General features: G+C 39.0%; 2 protein-coding genes and 1 long non-coding RNA gene across 7 annotated transcripts in view; 2 read left to right on the forward strand and 1 right to left on the reverse strand.

Moving 5' to 3' along the window:
* ddr1 (discoidin domain receptor tyrosine kinase 1) overlaps nt 1–1918 on the forward strand; it is a 57945-nt gene extending 56027 nt beyond the window's left edge. For 4 of the 5 annotated variants that reach the window (XM_036135161.1, XM_036135163.1, XM_036135162.1 and 1 more), the window contains one exon: nt 258–398. In XM_036135161.1, the coding sequence (XP_035991054.1) occupies nt 258–398 (141 nt within the window). Of the gene's footprint in view, nt 1–257 lie in introns of all 5 variants that reach the window. The other variant, XM_021320387.2, reaches the window with a different exon arrangement.
* A 2100-nt stretch (nt 1919–4018) lies between these two features.
* On the forward strand, nt 4019–5439 carry LOC118562638. The gene is made up of 2 exons (XR_004930709.1): nt 4019–5226; nt 5260–5439. It is a non-coding gene; the product is annotated as an uncharacterized LOC118562638 (long non-coding RNA).
* A 56-nt stretch (nt 5440–5495) lies between these two features.
* Nucleotides 5496–20475, reverse strand: flot1b (flotillin 1b). Its single transcript, XM_012870284.3, has 13 exons — nt 20342–20475; nt 15764–15814; nt 14436–14511; nt 14185–14275; nt 13637–13780; nt 11685–11804; nt 10264–10359; nt 10013–10165; nt 9754–9935; nt 9627–9672; nt 9372–9509; nt 7100–7264; nt 5496–7011 (listed from the first exon to the last, which is right to left on the reverse strand). The coding sequence occupies exons 1-13, from the start codon at nt 20451–20453 to the stop codon at nt 6982–6984; spliced, it is 1404 nt and encodes a 467-aa protein (XP_012725738.2). The 5' UTR covers nt 20454–20475; the 3' UTR covers nt 5496–6981.
* Between the last annotated feature and the right edge of the window lie 1428 nt (nt 20476–21903).

Genomic DNA, 21903 nt, shown 5'->3' on the forward strand with positions numbered 1-21903 from the left:
CCATCATGGAAGGCTGTTTCCATTCAAATAGCTTCTTAGCTTCATTTTTACACAACTCACTGACAGGAAAATAGCTAACTTAGCATCACTTAGATGTGATGTATCCACCGGTTGGAAAAAGATTAGGTTTTTGAGTTTGTGACAGTGTGATCACCAGTCAGGACCAGTCGAGCTAAAGCTCCTCAGTTACTGATCACTAATTATAAAGTAGCAGAATAACTGAAAAAGGTCATCATATACCTGTGTTTCTCTTCCAGGTGTATCTGGGCAGGCCGGCTGTGTGTCCTCAGGGTCTCTACGAGCTCATGTTGAGCTGCTGGAACAGGGACTGCAAGCTCCGCCCCTCTTTTGCCGACATCCACTCCTTTCTTACCGAGGACGCCATGAACATGGTTTGATGGAAGAGCAACAGGAACAAAAGCGACCTGAGTGCTCGAGCTTGGCCGGTGATGTGGGATGTTGTGGTGGAGGGTGCGTTCACAGGGAGAGTGGGTCGCTCGCTTGTGCATTTTTGTACTTTTTTGGGTGGACGGGGCTGGGACACCGCTGGTTCGGTTTTACTTCCACATCAGACCCCCCCCAAAGACGCCTTTTAGTGGGTAACGGCTACATTTTGTAGTGATTGGTGGTGGGTTCAGTCTGCATATTAGTTTTCTCTTGTTTCAGCTTCTTTACAATTAAGGAGAGATTGCATCACTGGTGATTCGGTGCTGCAGAGTTGAGGATGCAGGAATCACAATCAATAACTACAGCTTCATGTCTGACATCCAACGTATTCAGCATTTTAAATGTTATTCGTAGCTTAACGGGTGAATATGCTATGTCTCCGCATATCATGAAGAACTCAACACCTGTTGTTTGGAGGTGAAATAGCACACACAGAGGGATTGTCTTAGTATTTATAGCCCACAGCATGCCCTGTAACTCAGTGAGCTTACTCCCAGCTACATCCCCTTTGGCCTACTTCTTACTACGTCTCTTCATTTGATCTCAGCCCCACATTCTTGCCCAGTGACCCACATCCACAGCGTTTGTGGAGAAGTAAAAACGGCACGGACCGGACAGCAGCAGCCCCCTTTTCTATAATGTGAATACATCAAGTCCGTCATCAGGCACCAATCTCCCATCTTTAATCATAGAAATAGTTAAAGAGCCATCTGACCTCCATCTGTGAGAGGAAAAAGGTCTGCACCCGATGCTGAACAGACTCCCCAAACAAGAGGAAAGATGCACAGAAGATGAGTCTGCAGATGCAAATTAACAAAATATTTTTTTTTTCAGCAGAGAGACGATGCTCTGGGACTCCTTCTCAGGCGCCGGTGTTTTTTATTTTTTTCTCTGTACTGTTGTTCCTTTATTTGACTGCGACTCGGTCAGGAAGGATCGATTTTTTAAAAATTCCACAAATCAGCAGCACTTTACCCAACATGCATTTCCCTGTCTGTGATGAAAGTCCTCTCTGTAACGGGTCTGAATGATGATTCCCGATTCTCCTCGCAACTATTCACAAAATGTTCTGAACACAATCGGGATATGCATCTCAAACGTGTACGCTTCCTGTTAAGATACCCAGTTTTTGTGATGTTAAAAATACTGTGATGAATAATTTTAAAACTATTTTCCACCTTTTTATATGGGATTCGTCTTGTACACTTCCAGTAAAAAAAATAAAATCTGTAAATGAAAGAAACTATAAAGCATAAAAAGCTGTAATGACCTGGTTGCATAACTGTACACACCCTGTAAGTGGTACTTTTAAGGCTGTTGTACCCAACTCTGGTCCTCAGGGGCCCCAGTCCTGCATGTTTTAGGTGCATCCTTGCTCCCACACACCTGACTTAAATGAATCTATGATAAAGAGGCGTCTGCAGCACCCGATGGTCATGCAAACATTTGAAGCGGGTGAGCTGGTACAGAGACGTGTCTAAAACATGCAGGACGGGGGTCCCTGGGGACCAGGGTGGGGAACCACTGCTTTAAAGCACCTATTGGTTCACTTTCTGGATTCAGTCTTCTTCGGTCAACATCCATCAGCAGCACCACATCTTGATTTGACAATGTTTGCAAACACTGCTTGGGAAGAGTTCTCCAAATCTGTGAGATTGTGAGAAACATTGGTTCTTGGGTTCTGACTAGGCAACTCCAAAACTTGCGTGCCTACCCTCACACAGCATGATGCTGCCACCACCATGTTTCAGTGTGCTCACTCATTGATGTTCAATGCTTTACACTGCAAAAACAGAACTAAAAATAAGTAACATTTTCTCGAAATTAGTGCATTTGTCCTTGATTTGAGCAGGTAAATAAAATTATCTGCCAATGGAAAGAGTATTTTACCCCTTAAATAAGATAATTAGGTTATGGAGATGAGTTCTTCCTATTTTAAGTGCAAAAATCTTATTCCATTGGCATATTATTTTATTTACCTGCTCAAATAAAGTATAAATACACTAATTTCAAGAAAATTTTACTTATTTTTAGTTAAGTTTTTGCAGTGTAGGAACTGTTGCCCAAACATTTGATTGGTTTCATCAGCTCATATTACATCTTTCCTCAGGGGTTTAGCGGGTATTTAGCCAGACCTGCATGTTTTCTTTAGACCAAAAATGCATTCTGTCTTGCACCAGTACTCCTTAGTCCAGACATGTGGAGAATACAGGGGATACCTAACCAGAACTTCCTGAAGCTGATTAGGTTTGTTCGTCCTCTGACCGGTTCTAGTCTTGTTCTTTCAACTGACTTTGAAGAAACATCCAGTATTCATAATGCTGGAAAGTCCTACAAGGACAGTTTAACCATATTAACGATTAATCAGATTCACTGTAATTGAAGAAGACTGAATGTTGAAATTAAAATCAAAAAGGTGCACCTTTAAGAACATTTGTTTAGTCACTTGTCCAGGGAGTAAACCACCTCTCTGGAGACCACTGGAGATAGTAGCCCCCCCCCCCCCCCCCCCCCCCCCACAACCCCACCCACCAACACCAGCACCCCTGCATAGAAAGCAGGTATAGAAAACGGGTGGACGACTGGCTGTTTGCATATTGCCCCCTTATAAATCAGTTGGTTTTACAATTGAACTGTGCAACATAAACATGTTACAACAAAGGTGGAAAAGGTCAGGAATGGTTTTATCATGTTCTAATTTATTTTTACTGCACAAAAGCCTGGCATGTTAGCAGGTAGTGTGTGTGAAAACACTTGATACCTACTGTAATCTGTAAACCCTCCCCTACGCAGCTTTGCCAGACCATTAGATGTAAAATATTTGTTTTAAAAACTGGAATGGCTTTCTGGATTCAAACTACAGTCTATGTGACATTTCAGAGTGCCAAGATGTTACCGATCATATAATATTCTTTTATATCACTGTAATTTTTATGGCATTAGTCAAACGGGGAATTCTGGTATTCCTGATTTTTGGTGTGAAAGTCGATCTCTGCATTGTTCCATGTTTAAGCTGACTGTGGTAGAACCAGTGCTTCTACCTTACTGTCTGTACAGCACTGTAAATCTGTTCTGAGATCCCCCTGATTGTGAAGTAATACATGTTCAGTAATTGTCTACGGTTGTGCCATTTCACTCATTCTGATACACTGTTATTCACATTCATTTTACCATGCTTATAGTAAAAAAAAATGAGGTACATTCACTTTCAATTTTAAATATCAAGAGACATTCATGTTTTTGGTACTCACCAGATGAACAAATTCATATTACCATGTGAAGATTTATTTATAGTGAAGAAGCCGTTTCCATTACCTGGCAGAACCACCGTTAGCAGCAACAGCTAAAATAAATAATATTCTGTAGGACTTTATAATTCTCTCATGACACTTTAAAAAGCTAACTAAAAGTAAGTAAAATTTTCTTGAAATTAGTGTATTTGTTCTCGATTTGAGCAGGTAAATAAAATTATTTGCCAATGGAATAAGATTTTTGGACTTAAAATAGGTACAACTCATCTCCATATTTTTTTCAAGTGCAGTATATCTAATTGTCTTATCTTGAGTCAAAATACTCATTCCGTTGGCAAACAATCTTATTTGCCTGCTCAAATCAAGGACAAATACTGTAATTTTAAGAATATTTTACTCTTAATTCCCTTTTGCAGTGCATTGTTAGGGTGTTTTTTCATCTTTTTGCCCATATCAATTGTGTTAAGGCTTGTAGGGCTCAGTAGTCATGTTTATTTACATGATCAAAGTCAAGAAATGTAAAACAAAAGCACAAGGCAGTTGAGAATGAGCGTGAAAGTTGACAAAGAGAGGCCGTGTTTATATGGCGGACAATCTAGTGAAGAGGAGAAAGTCTGCAGAAATGTAGTCTTATTGTAACAGCTTGGAGACCTAACAAACCAGTACCCTACACGGGGGTTTAAAAGTACACATTGATCCAGAAAACAATGTCAGTGTCGCTAAAACCATGATGAATTTGAAGCCTCAAGTTGGAGCTGTCACAGAATTGTCATAATCCATATATGGAAGTGCTTCCTGTTATTCATGGGCCCCGACTCAAAATGTTTCAGAAAGGAGTTTTAAAATTGCTTAATCCTCTTTTACAAACTGTGGAAAATGTGATTGATTTGTTTCACACTTCTACAAGTTTTCTGGCCTTTTAAATTAGATGATTTCTGCTCCTTTTGGGGGCTGCAATAGTATTTAATTCAGCCGAGCCAGAAAATATTGCTTCAGTTAAGTTTTAATTTCAAATTTTCTTGGCTGCTTTTTTTGTCACTTTATGTATAAATATAAATTCAAATATAGAACTAAGAATTATGCCCCATATAACCTGTATTTAGCTTGATACACATAAAATATCACTGTAGTTATAGTCCTTTAATGCAACTGTGGACAGTGAGTCAGACTGTGATCCTTCTGCCATGTAATTCAAAATTAGATGTGACTTCTAACCTGTTTGGTTGCAAAAAAAAAAAAGGGTTTATAAAAGTACATTAAACTTTCAAACATATCTACAAAAAACAAGCCATAACACTTACAATGTGAGACAAATCCAAATCCATCTGACCTGAATAAGACCACACTGATATTAGTTACAAGACCACCATATCATCTGCAAAACATGAGCCAAAAACAAAGCTTGATATATTGAATATAATGTTTGTTGTGCTAACACAACAAGCAGCATTTTTTTTTCATTTACAGGACTATAATATTGAAAGTGGTTGTACTTAACATTTTACTATAGCTCTAATCTAACCTCCATGTCTCATTGATCACCTTGTGTCTTTGAAGCCAGTTTTCATAAGTATGTACATATTCTAAGGACAGGATTACAGTTTTCTTTACTAATATATAGATAACTCCTGTTACATTTTGGGCCTATTGTCTCTGTAGAAACGCTTGCTACCTTCAAGCTCTTACTCATTGTTGTTCTATTTTTGTAGCTGTTTTATTAAAGTTACCCTTTTCAAATAAATGCACAGCCTCACACTTCTTCAGACTCGACAGGAGTAACTCAACAGGCATTTTTTGTTTTTGGTGAATTAAGTGTTTTATTAAAAGTTTACTACACATACCTTTTGTATATTTCATTCAAATACAGGCAGTTTTACAAACAGTTCTGTTTCACACTATATAGAATTTACTATTATTATGTCAGTCTAAAATAGCCATGCAACAAACATTTTCAAGGCTTACAGCTGTCCTGTTCAATAGTGATGGCTAATTGCCTGTGATTAGGTAGACATTCACTAAAAGCAGAAAAAAGCCCAATTAAAGAGGTAAGAAGCACGACCAGGCACTTGGAGGTAACAAGAATAAAGGCATAAGGCTTGCTGATGCAAACCTCTGGCCAGTTAGTCTGGAAAAGAAAATATATAAAATCTGATACAGAAGCACCTGGTTGGTAGTATACATAATAAAAAATTACAACTACAGTAATATAAGAACTGGTCTCAGCTAAAATCTGAAATATTCTGCATGATTTCAAAGGATCGGTACAATCGATATTGAAAAAACGTCCTATGTCTAATTTAAACTCCAGGCTATAGAAACATACTGGAGTCAGGGTATGATTTGTCACATTGGTACTGGTTCTGTCTCTACAGCATAAAGAAACCCCAGAACTAGACCATCAAAGAGACCGCGCTGCTTTGCTCCAACAACCAGACACTTGCAATGCATCGAACAGGAAAACCCCAGAACTTGTTTCCATCAAACACCTCCTTTAACGACACTTTGAGACAGAAATCCCTCCACATGCAGCACAAACTGATACTTGGTGACGGTAAATGTTACCAGTGGACAACGAGGTTAGCTGTGTTTAACAATGTCAGTTTAAGATGATTGACATCCTAAAAACTTAAAATACAAACTCTGCATGACAAATACTCAGGACCAATCTAAGATGGCAGGAGGAACAGAGAGCTCTGTGGAAGAGGACTTCCACTACTGCCTTTGAAAATAAAGCAATTATTACGATATTAAATAAAAATGTATACTAAATAAATGAAAAGTTGGGAAGGTTTTGCTGAATTTAAGCCATGAGTTCTGACTCCAAACCTTCACACTTGAGCTTTTAATAAGGGCACAGCATATTCTCAAGAGATAGGACAATCCTTTTGGTGGTAGCAGCAGGTGTGGCTCCCTGAACTTCCTAAAGCACTTTGCATTTTGTAATTAAAAAGGCACAGCATGCTCTGAATTATAACCAGAAAAATAACAGTTTAGTGGCCCAGTCCCTTTGCAGGACATACCAAGACAATCACAACACAAACAGGTGCATATTGAAGATCAGGTATAAAAGATGGCAGTTCTGATAATGTTGAACTATGAGCTATAGAGGGCTGTGTGGCTGTGACCCGCAGCGATCCGGGACACGGACAGAAGCAACAAAGCTGGAAAGACATGCACAGACACACAGTGAGACAAAAAAAAAATGACTATGCTGATTCGACACGAGTAGAGTGATCATCAGAGAGCTTCACAAAGTTTAGATCAGGAGCTTCACACCTCCTCCTTAACGCACGCGGGACGTCTTCCCAGTAACCTGGATAAGGAAAGAATAAGAAGTCAACATTTGGAGTTTGTGCCGTCAGGTGAATTATCTGTTTTTCACTGGCCTGACTATGAAGTACCTGTGAAATTTCAACTCCGGTGAGTTTCTCCAAAGCTTCCGGCAGCCGGGTCATGATTTCCAACACTTCTCCGGCAAGTTTAGCTGGTCCCACCTCTGAGCCGCCGCTGGACACCATTGTGATCTTCTGGGCCTTCGACATAGGCTTGCTGATCTCCTCAGCCATCTGCAGAGAAAAACGGTCATCAGAAAAATCAAAAGGCTGGATGTTGGTTGTAATGGCTTAAAGGTGACCTATTGTGCTTCCCTTTAAACATTTAGAAAAGGACTATGGACACAAAAAATCGTTGTGAGATAATGAGATTTCACCTCCCCAGTTTCACCTGTTTTGAGCTTCTTTCAGAATGGCCTGCTTTTTGGGCTCTGTCACTTTAATGCAGATAAGCTGTAGCTGGCCACGCCGCTGTTTACACTCGCACTTTATACCATAGACATTATAAACGAAGACGCCTCATTGGGTGCAGGTTTGTACGTCAACGTCACCGCCATATTGTATGTGGCAGAAAGTAGTGAACGTCTATGTTCCCTGTGTATATGTTTTAAGTATTTAGATAGAAAAATATAGATGGAGCTTACAAATAGTTGTAAAAAATAGATTAGAGATTGGCAGCCAGATTGGCTTTTGATCGAGATATATATAAATTAATTGGTTAAATCTAAAAATTGTGGTCTTCATCATTAAAACCATGTGAACCTTTTAAGATCTGGTATGGACACAGATTAGCAACAGACTTTTTGGGGGATCATTAAAGAGATAAAATTACTAATGTGAGGAAAAAAGTAATACAATCAAGTAAAAAAAGGAGACAAAAGTGGTAACATGAGAAAATCGTCATATTATGACAATAAAGGGGGAACATTTCCACAATAGTTACGGTTTGCATAACTATTTTAGTCCTGGAGTAATAGGGCCAGGTAAAATTATTTTTATTATTTTTATTCTTTTACGAGAATAAAGTCAGGAGTATGAAGCCAAAGGAATACAAAAATAAAATTGTAATATTACAAAAATAAAAATATTACGAATATAAAGTATATTCTGAGATTAAAGTCCCTCTGAACTGCAGATTTGCCACATTCAACATGGCGTTCGCTCTGATGCATCCTCAGCATAGGCAGAACCCGCCCAATGAGGCTTCTACGTTAATAATGTCTATGCTTTATACACAAAAATGAAAATTGCTGCAAGCAGATGCACAATGGTACAATAGTACTTCTTTGTGGAGCCTGCTGCACAACTAGCAAGAATGCAGCAACAGTTTCTGAGGGGCAAGTAAAGTAGCTTAGAGTTCCAGAGCCACGTTGAACGGCACGTTTCTGCAGTGTTAAACTATCCTGTTTTAGCTTTTCAACTGCCTAGGTCTGTTAGTGTTATGAATCTGAGAAAAATAAATAAGACGCTAATAGGGCTAGCAGCCCGATGGGATTTTGAATGCAAATTAGCATCATGCTAACCGTTAGTTGTTTGTCTTTTCGGTGTAATATTAAGTGTAAGGGAATTAATACCAATGTTGTGTATGTGATTTATTCTAATAATAATTATAACTTCAATGTAAGATGTGATATATGTGTTAAGGTTTTGGATGTTACTGTTTTACTGCGCTTGGTGAGGGGCTAAGCTCAGCTGGGGCTAGGTTAGGGGTTAGGCGTGGCAACTGTGACGCAATAATCAGGAGGTTTTTGAAACGGATCATTTTCCAGACACTGACAAAGCTCATCTCATACAGCTGCAAAAAGACTTCAGTGACACACATCTTGGTCTGCTGAGGATCTTTGCACAGGGAGACGTTTGCAGAGTGGCTAGGCTCAGGTTAGTAGGCTTCTTTCTTTTGTTATGCTCTATTTATAACATGGCTCATAACATGGTTTCTATGTTAGCTGTGCTTTTGAGTGGTGTAATTATTAAGGACTAGAGTTGTAGCAGCGTACAGCGCTGTTCTCAGATATCTTGGTCCAGCCACAGCTGGTTATGTCCTCAAAACGAGGTATGGACCCGGTTGTTGTTCAGTTTGATCCAAGTTGCTGCAGTACATGAGCAAACTAACAGGGTCCCTTGAATCCATCTGTATTTTAGAACTATTTTTCCCCCCATCTTTTTGGGTTAAAGAACTGCATCAACGTCAGGGAATGTTGTATTGGTCATGCTCAAGGTTAAAAATTAAAGGCAGAATGCTTACTGCTTACTCTGCTAAAAAGTGACTTTGTTTTTTTAATTATTTAAGCAATTCATTTCTCAAGATTTAATTTCATGAATCAGAGAGAGTTGGACTGACCAGAGGAAGTTTCTCCAGCAGCATATCCACCATTGCTCCGTCTTTGTACTGCTTAAAGGCGTCAGCCTTTTTGGCCATCTGCTCGGCCTCGGCGCGGCCTTTAGCCTCCAGAGCGAAAGCCTCAGCCTCGCCCTTTATCTGCATGAAAAAGAGAGACAATAGCTCGGCTTTAGGTGGCAAACCTACTGGAAGCAGGAACCAGCAGTGTGAGATCTACGCTTCCCATGAAGTACAATTTAAAAAATACAGATTTACCTTAATGGACTCTGCCTCAGCCTCAGCCTCCATGATGAGCTGCAGACTGAACAGAAGGAAAAGAATAAACATCTTACTTTCATATACCAGTTTGATAAAGGGAACAAAACGGTGCCACCCTTCTCACCGATACGCCTCCGCTATCTTCTCCATTCGGTATCTCTCAGCTTCCGCGGGCTTCTTAACTTTAGCCTCCAGCTCCTTCTCTTTGCGGGTGATCTCCTGGTCCTGCAGGGTGATCTGCTGCGTACGCTCCACCACCTGGACCTGCATCTTCTCCTCCTCAATGCGCTGCTTGGTCTTGGCCACCTGGTGAGGGATATTTAAATGTTGCTGAAGTAAAAAAGGGATGAGTTATTTACAAAGCGCACTGGCGCTGAAGGTACCTGCAGCTGGTAGGCCATCTCCGACTCGGCCTTCTTGGAGTTGACCTCGATGTCGTAGGCCGCCTTCTTCAGCTCGTAGTCTCTCTGGGCTTTTGCCATTTCAATCTCGTTCTTGTACTGAGCGGACACCTTCTCTTGCATTGCATGGGCCTCCTGTGTGCAGAAACAGCAACAGCGCATGAGGACATTCTTCCAAAAAGGCGGAAAAACTAAATTTCTCAACGTCTATTTCTAAATGTGTAATTCTTTACCCTGATAACAGCATCACGTTTGTACTGAGCCTCTCCGATCCTCGCATCTTTCTGGACCTGGGCTGTTCGTGCTTTTCCCAGAGAGTGAAGGTAATCCTGCAAAAGAAGAGTTTGTTTTATCTGTACTTTCTAAATGTTGTTCATTCTTAAGTGGATCTAGGAACTTCTAAATTATTATCATTGACATCCCGTTTCCATTGGATATGACGTGGCAGCTGTCCAAAATGGGAAAGACAAGAGAACATACCAACCAAGTAAGCCTGACGTCTATTGATCTTCATAAGTCAAAAAATGGCTACAAGGAGAGAAGTATTGGCCTAAAACTGTCCACGTTTACAGTAAAGTAATTATTCTAACCAGCAGCAATTATGACACTTAAAACAAGGGAACATGACTTTAATGGTGCATTCACACCAGCGCTGTTTGGTGTATAAAGCCAGTAAATAAAAAGGAGTCATCATTGGACAATTCAGGAGGATAAGAATTAAATATATGTCCAAATCCTAAAGAAACACAAAGTAAACTAAGGGAGGGCAGAGGAGAGAACCCAGGACCATGGGAAAAAATCATCAATTGTAATTGGGAAAAAGCAAACAAAAAAAGACAACTGATGACAAAAGACATCAATTTTGATTAAAAATGCACTATAGGGAAATTGCATTCTTAAAGAACCACCATTTGATTTCCATTTTTTGAGTTTTTTTTGCTAAAAGAGGATGAATACATTTGTAGAAATCTATGTAAAATATAAGCACTGTTTCCAAGATAATGTTAAGAAAAACACATCTAGAAAAATCTTACTGGTAATTTAATGTTGCTCTGTTGTGAAAATTCAATGCAATTTTTCCATAAAAACTGCATTAGTTATTTTTCTGTATTTAAAAACATAAGTTGGTTCTTTATCATTTTAGGCCAAAGTTATTAATAGTCATTATAGGAGGTCCAAAGATCAGGGGTTGCTGACCCTGATCTAGAGGAGTGATCCTTCTCTATTTTTGCTCCGACCTTTATGAAACGTTAGAAAAGAATCAGCGCTAATTTTACAAACAACAAAAACAAAAGTGAATTCCTGACTGTGAGGATTTTTCTGACTATTGCAATCAGCTAGAGAGGAACTCCTTAAATGTTCCCAGTGTTGAACGAGCCCAGGGGAAGATGGAGCCTGTCGCTTTGAGACACTGAAATCCCAGAGAGAGGACACTTAGTCAGTCGGAAAGCAGTACATTAGTTAAAGCAGATGAAGACATGGTCCGGTTACCATTGAAGCACTTAGGCCTAAAAGATCTGGGGAACCAGCAGGGTCAGAATCAATCATTAAAGTCTTTTAATAGCGGAAACCATCTAAGGCTGAGGGCTTTCATTAGCCCCAGAATACCAACTGATTTGGTTTACAGAGCACAAGTCAAACAGAAAAGACAAACCTGATCGTCGTGGACGTCTTTGAGGGTGTAGCTGACAACGCCGATCCCCATGTTGACCAGGTCAGAGGAGGCCACTTTGAAGACCTGCTCAGAGAACTTCTTACGATCCTGGTATATCTCCTACGCAGAAGGGCAAAAACCACACAACATGATGGTTAATTCTGGAGAGACAGCAGGAGCGAATAGTGGTATCTGGCATTCAAGTTTCATCAAACGCCCTCCAGAGGCACTGAATGTTGTACTCGGTTTTTTACTGACATGATGTTTTTTGCAGTTATGAAAACAAATGTATATGTATGATGTGGTTTTAGCATACTTTGTATGTGTCAGAGGAAACAGTAAACATTCATACGGCCAAATATTTGCCTTAGTTGAGACTGAGTATTCTGAAAGCGGCAGTCTGCTATCAACATTACAGTAAGTAACGTTAGCATTAGCTTAGCTTGGTTAGCATTAGCTTAGCCACAGCGTCTGACTCACTGAGCTATATTATACACTGGAGTGCTAATCACCGTCTGTTAGAACGAGTCGCTTTGAAGCCACCAGCCGCCATATTGGTACTCCCTATTTTCCTCCAGTAACTAGGGAATATGTGCGCTGCAGCATCGAATAACGAGGATTTTCTCATGATCAGGGGGGGCTTAAGACTTTTAAAATGTCAAATGCCATATAGTTTTATGTTATGTTCTAAAACTATCAAGTAATGAGAAAGTCATGTGCTGAAATATTTTGCATTTTATTCATTTAAATATATATGTTTAACATTTAGAAATATATAAATAACAATATACAAAAACATATATTTACATATGTGTATACATATCTATACATATGCACATACTTATATATACATATATATATTTAATATGAATAACATGTAAAATATTTCAGCACCTAATTTCCTAGTAGTTGATAGTGTTAGAACATCCACTGACTGTAGAATTAGCTATGAAACGTTTTCACACAGCCAGAAAACTGCTTGTTATTCCAAGCAAATCCTATGGGATTCTGTGAGAGTAGGGAGTAGCAAGATGGCGGCCAGTGACTTCAGTTTTTCGGCAAACTCAGCACTCCAGTGTATTATATAGCTCAGTGGTCCGACTCAAGAGCTCTGCGTCTTCTTCTTTGGTTGCAAACTACAAATGCTTACCACCACCTATTGTACGCATGTGTTTAGCCTAATGTGATATAAAATTTGAAGGAAAAAAACTGTATGTTAAAAAAAAGCATTGTTTTGAAAGACCGAATGCCGGCCTTTTGTTAATTAACGTAGTTAAGTCAGAGTATTTGAAGTAGTTCAGTCTTTCTTTAAAAAAACAAACAAAAAATACTAACAAAAAAGGAAAGGTGATTTTAATGATTCTTACCCGTGACAATTCATATATGTATACATTCGTTTTCATACCTGCAAAGAATATGTTGCCAATAAAACAACAATATGTCATTTACTGAGCCCGGTTCTGCCGGAGGTTTTTCCTTCCCGCTAATGGGTGGTTTTTCTTCCCACTGTCGCTTCATGCTTGCTCAGTATGAGGGATTGCTGCAAAGCCATGTACAATGCAGATGACTCTCCCTGTGGCTCTACGGTTCCCCAGGAGTGAATTCTGCTTGTCTGGACTTTGATGCAATCAACTGGTTTCCTTATATAGGACATTTTTGACCAATCTGTATAATCTGACCCAATCTGTATAATATGATTGAACTTGACTTTGTAAAGTGCCTTGAGATGACATGTTTCATGATTTGGCGCTATATAAATAAAATTGAATTGAATTGAATTTAGTGCCTCTAAAGGGCATTTGATCAACGTAGCATACCAGTTAAAAAAGTGGCATTTATCACTGTTTTACTGCCATGTCAGATACCACTTTTCGATCCAGTTGCTGCTTGGATTCTGAGCAAAGTGCCGTTAAGGTCAAGCGAAAACATCTGAGAGTGTTGGCAGGACCGACCTCGACAGTCAAATGAGCAATGATGGCTCTCTGGTGGCCCTCTAGTGTCTCCAGAGCAATCTGAGCGACCTCAGACTCAGACTTTCCCATGAACATCTGGCAGGCTGTGGCCAACATCTCCTTGTTCTGACCCTGAATCTTCACCTGGCACAAAAACAGAGGTCAAACAATAAGTCAAACGTGAAACTAGAGGGTTGACAGAGAGAACATAATTGGGAAGACTTAATTTATCACATCTTTTACATGACAAAAGTTCAGCTTTTTCAACTCCGACAACTGTCGCTTCGCATCCCTGGCAGTTGTGGTGTTGCTCTGGCTTTGGTTTTAGCGGCAAAATTGTGCATTTTGCGTCGGTAGAATTGCCTCTGTGGCCTCGTTTAGCGTTGCTTATATAGACACACACCACAGGATATTTCTTTACGGAAGTTGATTTAAGGAACAGGCCACCCCTGACCAAGTATTCCTTAAGAAGCCACCTTTGTTCTTCTTTTAAACATATCCACAATGACCCTTGAACACATTTCCTTCTCGCAGCTTTCAGAGCTCACCTGTGCGATGCCAGTGACAGAGATGGGGACGCCGTGACGGGTGTAGACTTTATCGCTCTTCACATTCAGAGTCAGGGTGTTGAGTGTGATTCTGGGGAGACAAATACGGGACGGCACGGCTGAGACAGCAGAAATGCGAAGCGGCGCACACGTCACTCAAGATCGTTTCTGCGCTCTTATTTATCTCTGTTTATTTTGCCCGAGATGCTGAACTACACAGGCGGCTGCGAATAGAGACGAAAGAGGCTCACCGCTGGATCTGCTGAATGCACGGGAGGACAAACACTCTTCCTCCAGCAATCATCAGAGGTGGAGACCGGCCGCAGCCTGGTTGGTGGGGGGAGGAAGGAGCAATCATGTAACGTAAACATTGAAGTGCTTCGTAGCAACATACAAGCAGCTGCTTAATATCTAGAGCAGGGGTGTCAAACATATGGCCCGCGGGCCGGTTCCGGCCCGCCGAACAATTTAGTCCAGCCTGGTGGCTAAATGCATTATCATTATTCAAAAAATATATATATATATATTTTTTTTTAATCAAGTGTCCTGTCTGGCAATGTGGCAATAATAATTGTTGTCTTAATGCCAAAAAGAGCTCATCAGATTTGACTTTCACAAGTGGAGCAGTACTGCTTTTGCCATAGTGCTCCGCTTGATTTATGAATGTGAATAGTTTTATTATGATTCATGCAGGAAATATCTCAAATGATATGGACACTACATTGGGAAAGTAGGAGAGGAAAGGAAGAACAAGAAATAAAAGAAAAGGTGAAAGAAAGAGGAGATAAACGGAAGAGAATGATAAAACAATTATTGAAAAAAACATGTACTTCGTTTAATTGAAAATCTGCAGTTCCTATATTGTCCACGAGGGGCGCTGTGTTTTAATCAGCAGATGGTAGCACTGAGCTTCAGATGTGGAAAATTGATTTTAAATCATTTCTTAATTTTTATCTGTTTGATGTATTTTGTCATGCAGGACAGTGTTTTTAAGTTCCAAAAAATGCGAATAAATGTTTTTCAACATTGTACAATCACTGTGATCAGTTCTTATGCATAATGCACATGTAAATGTTCAACTGAGTAAAAGTATTGTTGAAATTGCACATACTTTTCTCAAAAACGCTGAGGTTATTCATAATATATTGTGTAAAAGTGAAATTCATTTAATATAAAAATCAACAAAAAAGTCCACTTTTATTAGTTCTATTTAATCTTACAATGAGTTTACTCGTGTGGCCCTCTTGAGATCAGATTAAGCTGTATGCGGCCCCTAAACCAAAATGAGTTTGACACCCCTGACCTTGAGGAAGCAACTGAGTAAACAGTTCAGTTACAGCTTCATATTATAATACGTCTGTGTTAGTCACAGAGTATTAAATAAAACTGGAAAATCTCTGGGCGGCCGCCCCAAAAGTCCAACATGTAGACAAAACCTTCATTAAAGCTACAAAAGTACAGCGCCCTGACAAACATGGCCACCATGTACCATCTACTTCGAGCGACCCCAGCATGGTTACACAGCGGACCTCCTAAACATCCTGGGTTATCGTATGAAAATAAGTAAGCATCAAATTACCAGACACCACCATGGCTTCATTGGGTCCACACGTGTAAAACATCTCGCCTCCTGGTGGGGGAAAAAAAAATGCACATCTTACTACGATGAAAGGAGGAATCCCTCAGCAGTCGGCTTTAAAAGGACAGCATCGCTGTTTTTCACAACGGTATAAAGATCTAGATTTGTAAAAATGTTAATACTTCTGAAATACATCACTCCGTGATGAAGAAACAAAAAAACTTTACAACAGATCATAACAAGGTATAATAAATAAGTTTATGTAAAACAACAGATAACTAAATTCAATTCAGAAACAATTTATGTCACAGCAACCTAGAGCTTTATGTTTATTATACAGATTTTCCAGACTAACCTCATCATAATATTGTTCTCTGAAATATGATCTTAACGAAATAAGTAGATAAATCCCTTTGTAAATCAGCCATGTAAAAGTAGCCAGTCGTCGTGGTTTACTGGAAAAGTCCCTCCCATGTAAAATGATCCTGGGGGGATAAGTAGTGGGGGTATCGATTACTTTCTGACTAATATGTGAGTTATACAAACGCTGCGATTCATCTTTAAAAAATAGAATCGTATTAATGTTATAACCTGAGCACACGCCGTCAGATTCAAGCTGTTTTATTTATCATTTCATACAAAGGGGACCAAATAAACCTATGAAATAATGAGTAGTCCTTTCGCTTTTTAAAGAAACAGGCCACTGTCTATATATTGTCTCACCTCAAGGGTTAAAGGGGACAAAAAACATTTATGTATATTTTGTTTATTTGTTTTGATGGTTCCTTCTTCATTTCAGAGAGTAAAAGGTATTCAGTCTGTGCATCTGAAATCTGGCCCAAACTACACTTGGCAGAGATTATTTAAGACATGATCAGAGATAAAGCAATCAGGCTGACTCCGGTTTCCAGCTTTCTTTAAGTCTGACTTGGAGGTTAAAATTCTTTTAAGTGTATAACTCTAAATGCTTAAAAAAGGGGGGCTGCAGGTTCTTTGACAGAAGCAGGTCGCGTTGAATGGCAAGATTATCCCCATTTATGCATCACAGCATGTGACCCTAACCGTTGTCTGAAGTTTATTCAGCTCGAAATTATGACCATTGGACCCCACCTACAAGTCAACTGGTTATTTGGGGAGGCATGTCAGGAAAAAGACGTTTTTGTGCTAAAAGTTACTGAGACTTTGACCAGAACTGTGTCCTTTGGTCATCAAATAGTCAGATCTAAATAATAAAACCTACATGGTATCTAGGGCTGGGCGATATGACTTAATAGTAAAATCTCCAGTTTTGTTATATCAAATCAGATTAATCTAATTTTTCCCCTTTTTGTTTCACTAAAAGAAATTAAAGAAATTATTTTAAAAACTTGCTTTTATGTCAATCATTTCATCTGTGAGTTGACCTGAATTCAAAATACTAAATACAAGCTAAGAAACAGGCTTGTAAAACCCAATGGTGGCCATTGTAAACAGTGAAAATATAACAAAATATTTGCTGCTAATGGCGTTACACAATGAGCTAAGAACAGGCTTAGATTATCTTGTGTAAGTTCAAACTAACTTAAAACAGTAAATGAGTAAATTAAAATGCCTGGTATTATGGTAAAAAAAAAAAAAGTTTCCACTTTACAATATCTTGACAATATATTTTCCCAAACACATATTCAGCATAACATGCAATGAGTGCATTGGCAAAATAAAATCCAGAAAATTGTACATTTGAATTAATGGATTAAATCGGTTTATCGCCCAGCCCTAATGGTATCTAACTACCAACCAGTTGTTTGAAAGGCACGTCAGAAAATAAAACCTATTCTGTCCTACCATCACAAACGTAAACCTCTGCATTAGAGCTGCATGTCAAATCTTAATTATCATCCCTACATCAGTGTGTGCGATATCGTCACTGCAGAGGAGTGCAAGTGAGCGATATTTGCTGGCATACTCTAATTAAAGGGTTACACATTCATGCTCTGCATGCTGATAATATATTCGTCCAGTTATTTGGACTCTATCTGCCCTGATGCATGCTTAGTGGCTCAGAAACTAAAGCTCACTGGTTGGGACATTGTGTAATGACAGAGAAAGAAATGAGTCAGGAAAATGCAGATTCAACGTGATCATGGTGATTTCAGCAATAGTTTTGCAATTACATATTTTCCTGATATGGTAGAAGGCCGTCTGGAGTTGGCTGAACTGTTCTGAGACTTTAACAGGAGCCGTGACCTTTGGTCAGATGAGACAAAGATCGAGTATTTCTGCAGGAAAAAACCCCAGTGGCTCTCGCAATAAATAAATGGATGGACATTTTATAAAAGCACTTCATGCTCACTGTTAAGTACAGTGGAGGTTCTCAATGGGAACTTTGCTACAAAGCAAACTCTAATGAACTATTTCAAATATCAATATCAAAATCTGGTGATCTCAGCCAGAAATCTAAAAATGTATCAAAATTGGGCTTTACACCAGGATAATAACTGAAATGTCTTGAAGTCATGAAAATTTGGATGATGTTAATTTTTCTGCTTTTTATTTCAGACAAGCCAGAAGTTGTCATCTTTGGACCACAGCCTTTGAAAAAGGCACCGTTTAGTTAATCACTTTATCTGGATGACATTAAATTGGCCTTTGGTAAAAAATATCTTGGGGTTATTGTTGACCAGGACATGTAATTTAAATCCCATTAAATCCCATATTGAACAGGTTTCCAGGATTTCCTTTTCTCACCTCTGGAATATTGCCAAAGTCAAAAATATTCTGTCCATGGGTGATGCTGATAAACTAGTCCATGCGTTTGTTACTTCAAGGCTGGACTATTGTAATTCCTTACTATCAGGAAGTCCACAAAATACAGCTCAAAGCCTTCAGCTGATCCAAAACAAAAATTAATAAAAGGGATCGTATTTCTCCAATTTTAACTTCCCTTTGTTGGTTTCCTGTTAAATCAAGCATAGTATTTAAAATGATCCTCCACACAAATAAAGCCCTTAATAATCTACTGGTGGTTCCTAGAATCTCTAAAAGTAGAATGGGAGGCAAATCCTTTAGTTATCAGGCTACTCTCCTGTGGAACCAACTCCCAGTTTTAGTCTGTGACGCAGACACCCTGTCTACTTTTAAGATTAAAACCTTTCTTTAGGCTGGATATAATGTCCACTTTTCTTCACTCTGCTACATTCTCCTACTGCTCTCCAGTTTTGCATAAAGTTATTTCAACTTTTAACCTTACATTCTCGCTCTCTTGGTTGGTGTTCTGTTTAGCTGTAACACTGAGCTTTTATCATGACTGACTTTATGTGCTCTCTTTCATCTCTTTCATCTGTCTCACAGCTGATCTGTTTAGCTGTGTTTCTCTCCCAAAGGAATCCACCAAAGGAGCTAGTGCTGCCATTAGTATTTTTACTTTTCTTTCACATAGAAAGTGGTTTTGGATCAGTGCTTCTGTGATCTTTTTATGTCTCTGCTCTGTCAGATGGCTGTTCACACCTGAGCCTGGTTCTGCTGTAGGTTTCTCCCTGTTAAAGGGGAGTTTTCCCCTCCACTGTCACGACATGCATGCTCGGTATGAGGGATTGCTGCAAAGTCAACGACCCAATGCAAACGACTGTCGACTTTGGCTACATGCTCATCCAGCAAGGTTGAATGCACCAATTCAATCTGCTGGGTTTCCTTAGATAGACAACTTCTTAACCAATCTGAATAATGAACTGGACTTCACTGCCTTGTTTGATAACAAGGATCAATTGGAATGGATCTGACTTGGAATATGTTTGATTTGATTGAATTATTGGATTTTTTTTTTGGTAAAGTACATTAAGACAACGTGTTGTGAATAGGCACTGTATAAATGAACTGAATTGGAATAGATAGGCAAACCAATACCGACATAGTTCACAACACACACACACACACCTACCTTTTGTTTGATTATTTCTTAATTAATTTCATATGGATAAGTTATCAACTCGTTTATCTGGCATATTTGAACCTCTATAAGACACTCATCTAGCTGTTAAAGATAACACTATTCCCCAAAAGTGCAAAATAGTAAATAATATCAACATTTCTTACAAAAGAAAAAGTCACTACCTAGCTAAAGGTTCTATTTAAGTTTTGTTTCTTTTTTTAAATCGGCATTTTTATTTATCAGTTTGTTTTTATTTTAACTGCTGCTAAGCCAAAGCTACGGTGGGAACCGCAGCTTCCACACGTCAACGCCAATCAGATGATCCATGTCTCTGTGTTTTCAGCCTCACGGCCCCTCCCTCTGCCAAACAAACCCACTATAATCTTACTTACTGGGTCTCATCATCTCACCAAACAAAAACAACAGCAACAACAAAACCCGCACCGGAAGATATCAATCATTGATCTGAAACCACGGGGAAAAGAAAGCTAACTTTCACAGCTAACGTAAGCTTTTCCCACGCAGAGACATGGACGCACAGTATTTCACTACACACTGCTGCATGGCGTAAGGCAGTAAAGGATCAACAACTACACTTTAGCCAGATAAACATCCGCGTCTTTGTCTCTGTTTAAACTGCCGCTATTCGGTTAATATAAAAGACAACAAACCTTTTCGGTATGTATTCAAATGAGTTTCGCTGTTGCTGCGGACGGAATGTACCCCGACGACCGTCAGTTTGCGATGAGGGAAGAGAGTCGTTGTGGAAGAGGAAGTATTCATTCGCCACGCCCCATTTTCACTGGCGCCATCTAGTGGTCAATAACTGTAACTGAACGTTTGACCTACAATCCTTTAACAACAGTGGAGTCCATTTTTTCTTCTTTTTTTTTTTTTTTTGCCAATATAACGATTTTATTAGATATTTTACCAGCATTTTAAAGAAGCAAACAAAAATAAAAGTTGTCATATTTTCCTTGAGAGAATGACAAACATTGTTTTTTTATTTTTTATTTTTTTTTACAGGTGGATCAAACATTTTCTGTTTGGTTTGGTCGAGGAACAAAAAAAAAAAAAAGAAAGAAAGAAAAGAAACGAATAGAATACGGTACACTCTTTCTTCGGACAATTTTTTTTATATATATTTAGCTAAGTTAAATGAATAGTTGTATCCAAGTCTGTTTTGGTGTAAAAGTCGTTGGAGGTTTGTGGTCTTATTTACAACAAAACTACAATAAAATTAAGAAACATTACAAATGATAAATACTTTATGTTGTACCTGACACATTTAATAAAAAAAACACTAAGAATACAAAGGTAATAAAAGAACACAAGAAATAAGTATGAAACTAAAGCTAAAGAAATTAGCATGTATGGCAAAACCTTATTGACACTACTGAACACCAATGAATGAACCATGTATGGCAAGACCAAATAGAACGATGCACCAAATGGAAACGATGAAAACAGAGACACAAATCCAAAACCCAAACATCTTAGGATCATACCATTAGTGAACCTATAAGGCTCCCACACAAGAAGCCAGGAGACCCTCCAATCCAGCCTGAACAAGATCCATTCAAGGCCACAACATGTTGGCAGGACACTTTAATTCAACAGTCAGATACCGATTAGAATTAAAATCAAGCAGTTCAATATCACCACTATCCATCCATCAGTTTGCATTTTATAATTCAATACAGTTAGATTCAGTAGATCCTGTGAGCATCAGTAATAAGTTGACTATATAAGGAAGCCAGCAGATTGTATCAAATATTAACTTCAATAAAACGCCTCATTCTGAGCAAGCACATTGGCGACAGTTGTTACAATAGGAAGAAGTTCTTCCTTTTTTTTAGAAAAAAAGGCCAGGACAACCACAGGGAGGACTACAGCCTCTGCACATGGTGCACCTGTTCCACCAACTGAAGTTTTGAAGTTTCCAGAAATGTTTGGTAGCAAAATATTGGAGAGAAATCTCTCAGGTCTTATAGGTTTTTGGCCGGCTTCTTTGTGAACTGGCTCTATTTCCTGCATCCATTGGGAGATTTCTATTTGAGATTTTGGAGGCTGGGTTTTCAGCTCAGACTTTGTTTTGTAGCTCCTATTTGTAGTTAGTTGGATTTTCACAGGTCCCGTCTGTGTAACCACAGTTTTCTAAGCAGAACATTGCTGAGCAACACGATAAGCAGGTTTTTAGTAATATATCCTGAAAGGTGCAAGAAATATAATT

This window comes from Fundulus heteroclitus, chromosome 3 (genome assembly GCF_011125445.2).
Source record: "Fundulus heteroclitus isolate FHET01 chromosome 3, MU-UCD_Fhet_4.1, whole genome shotgun sequence".
Classification (NCBI taxonomy): domain Eukaryota; kingdom Metazoa; phylum Chordata; class Actinopteri; order Cyprinodontiformes; family Fundulidae; genus Fundulus; species Fundulus heteroclitus.

Coding starts and splice junctions, on each gene's coding strand:
- flot1b (XM_012870284.3), bottom strand. CDS start 20,453: ATGAATACTTCCTCTTCCACAACGACTCTCTTCCCTCATCGCAAACTG. Junction 11,805..13,636: donor TTGCTCATTTGACTGTCGAG/GTCGGTCCTGCC, acceptor CCTTCTGCGTAG/GAGATATACCAGGATCGTAA. Junction 10,166..10,263: donor AACGTGATGCTGTTATCAGG/GTAAAGAATTAC, acceptor TTCTGCACACAG/GAGGCCCATGCAATGCAAGA.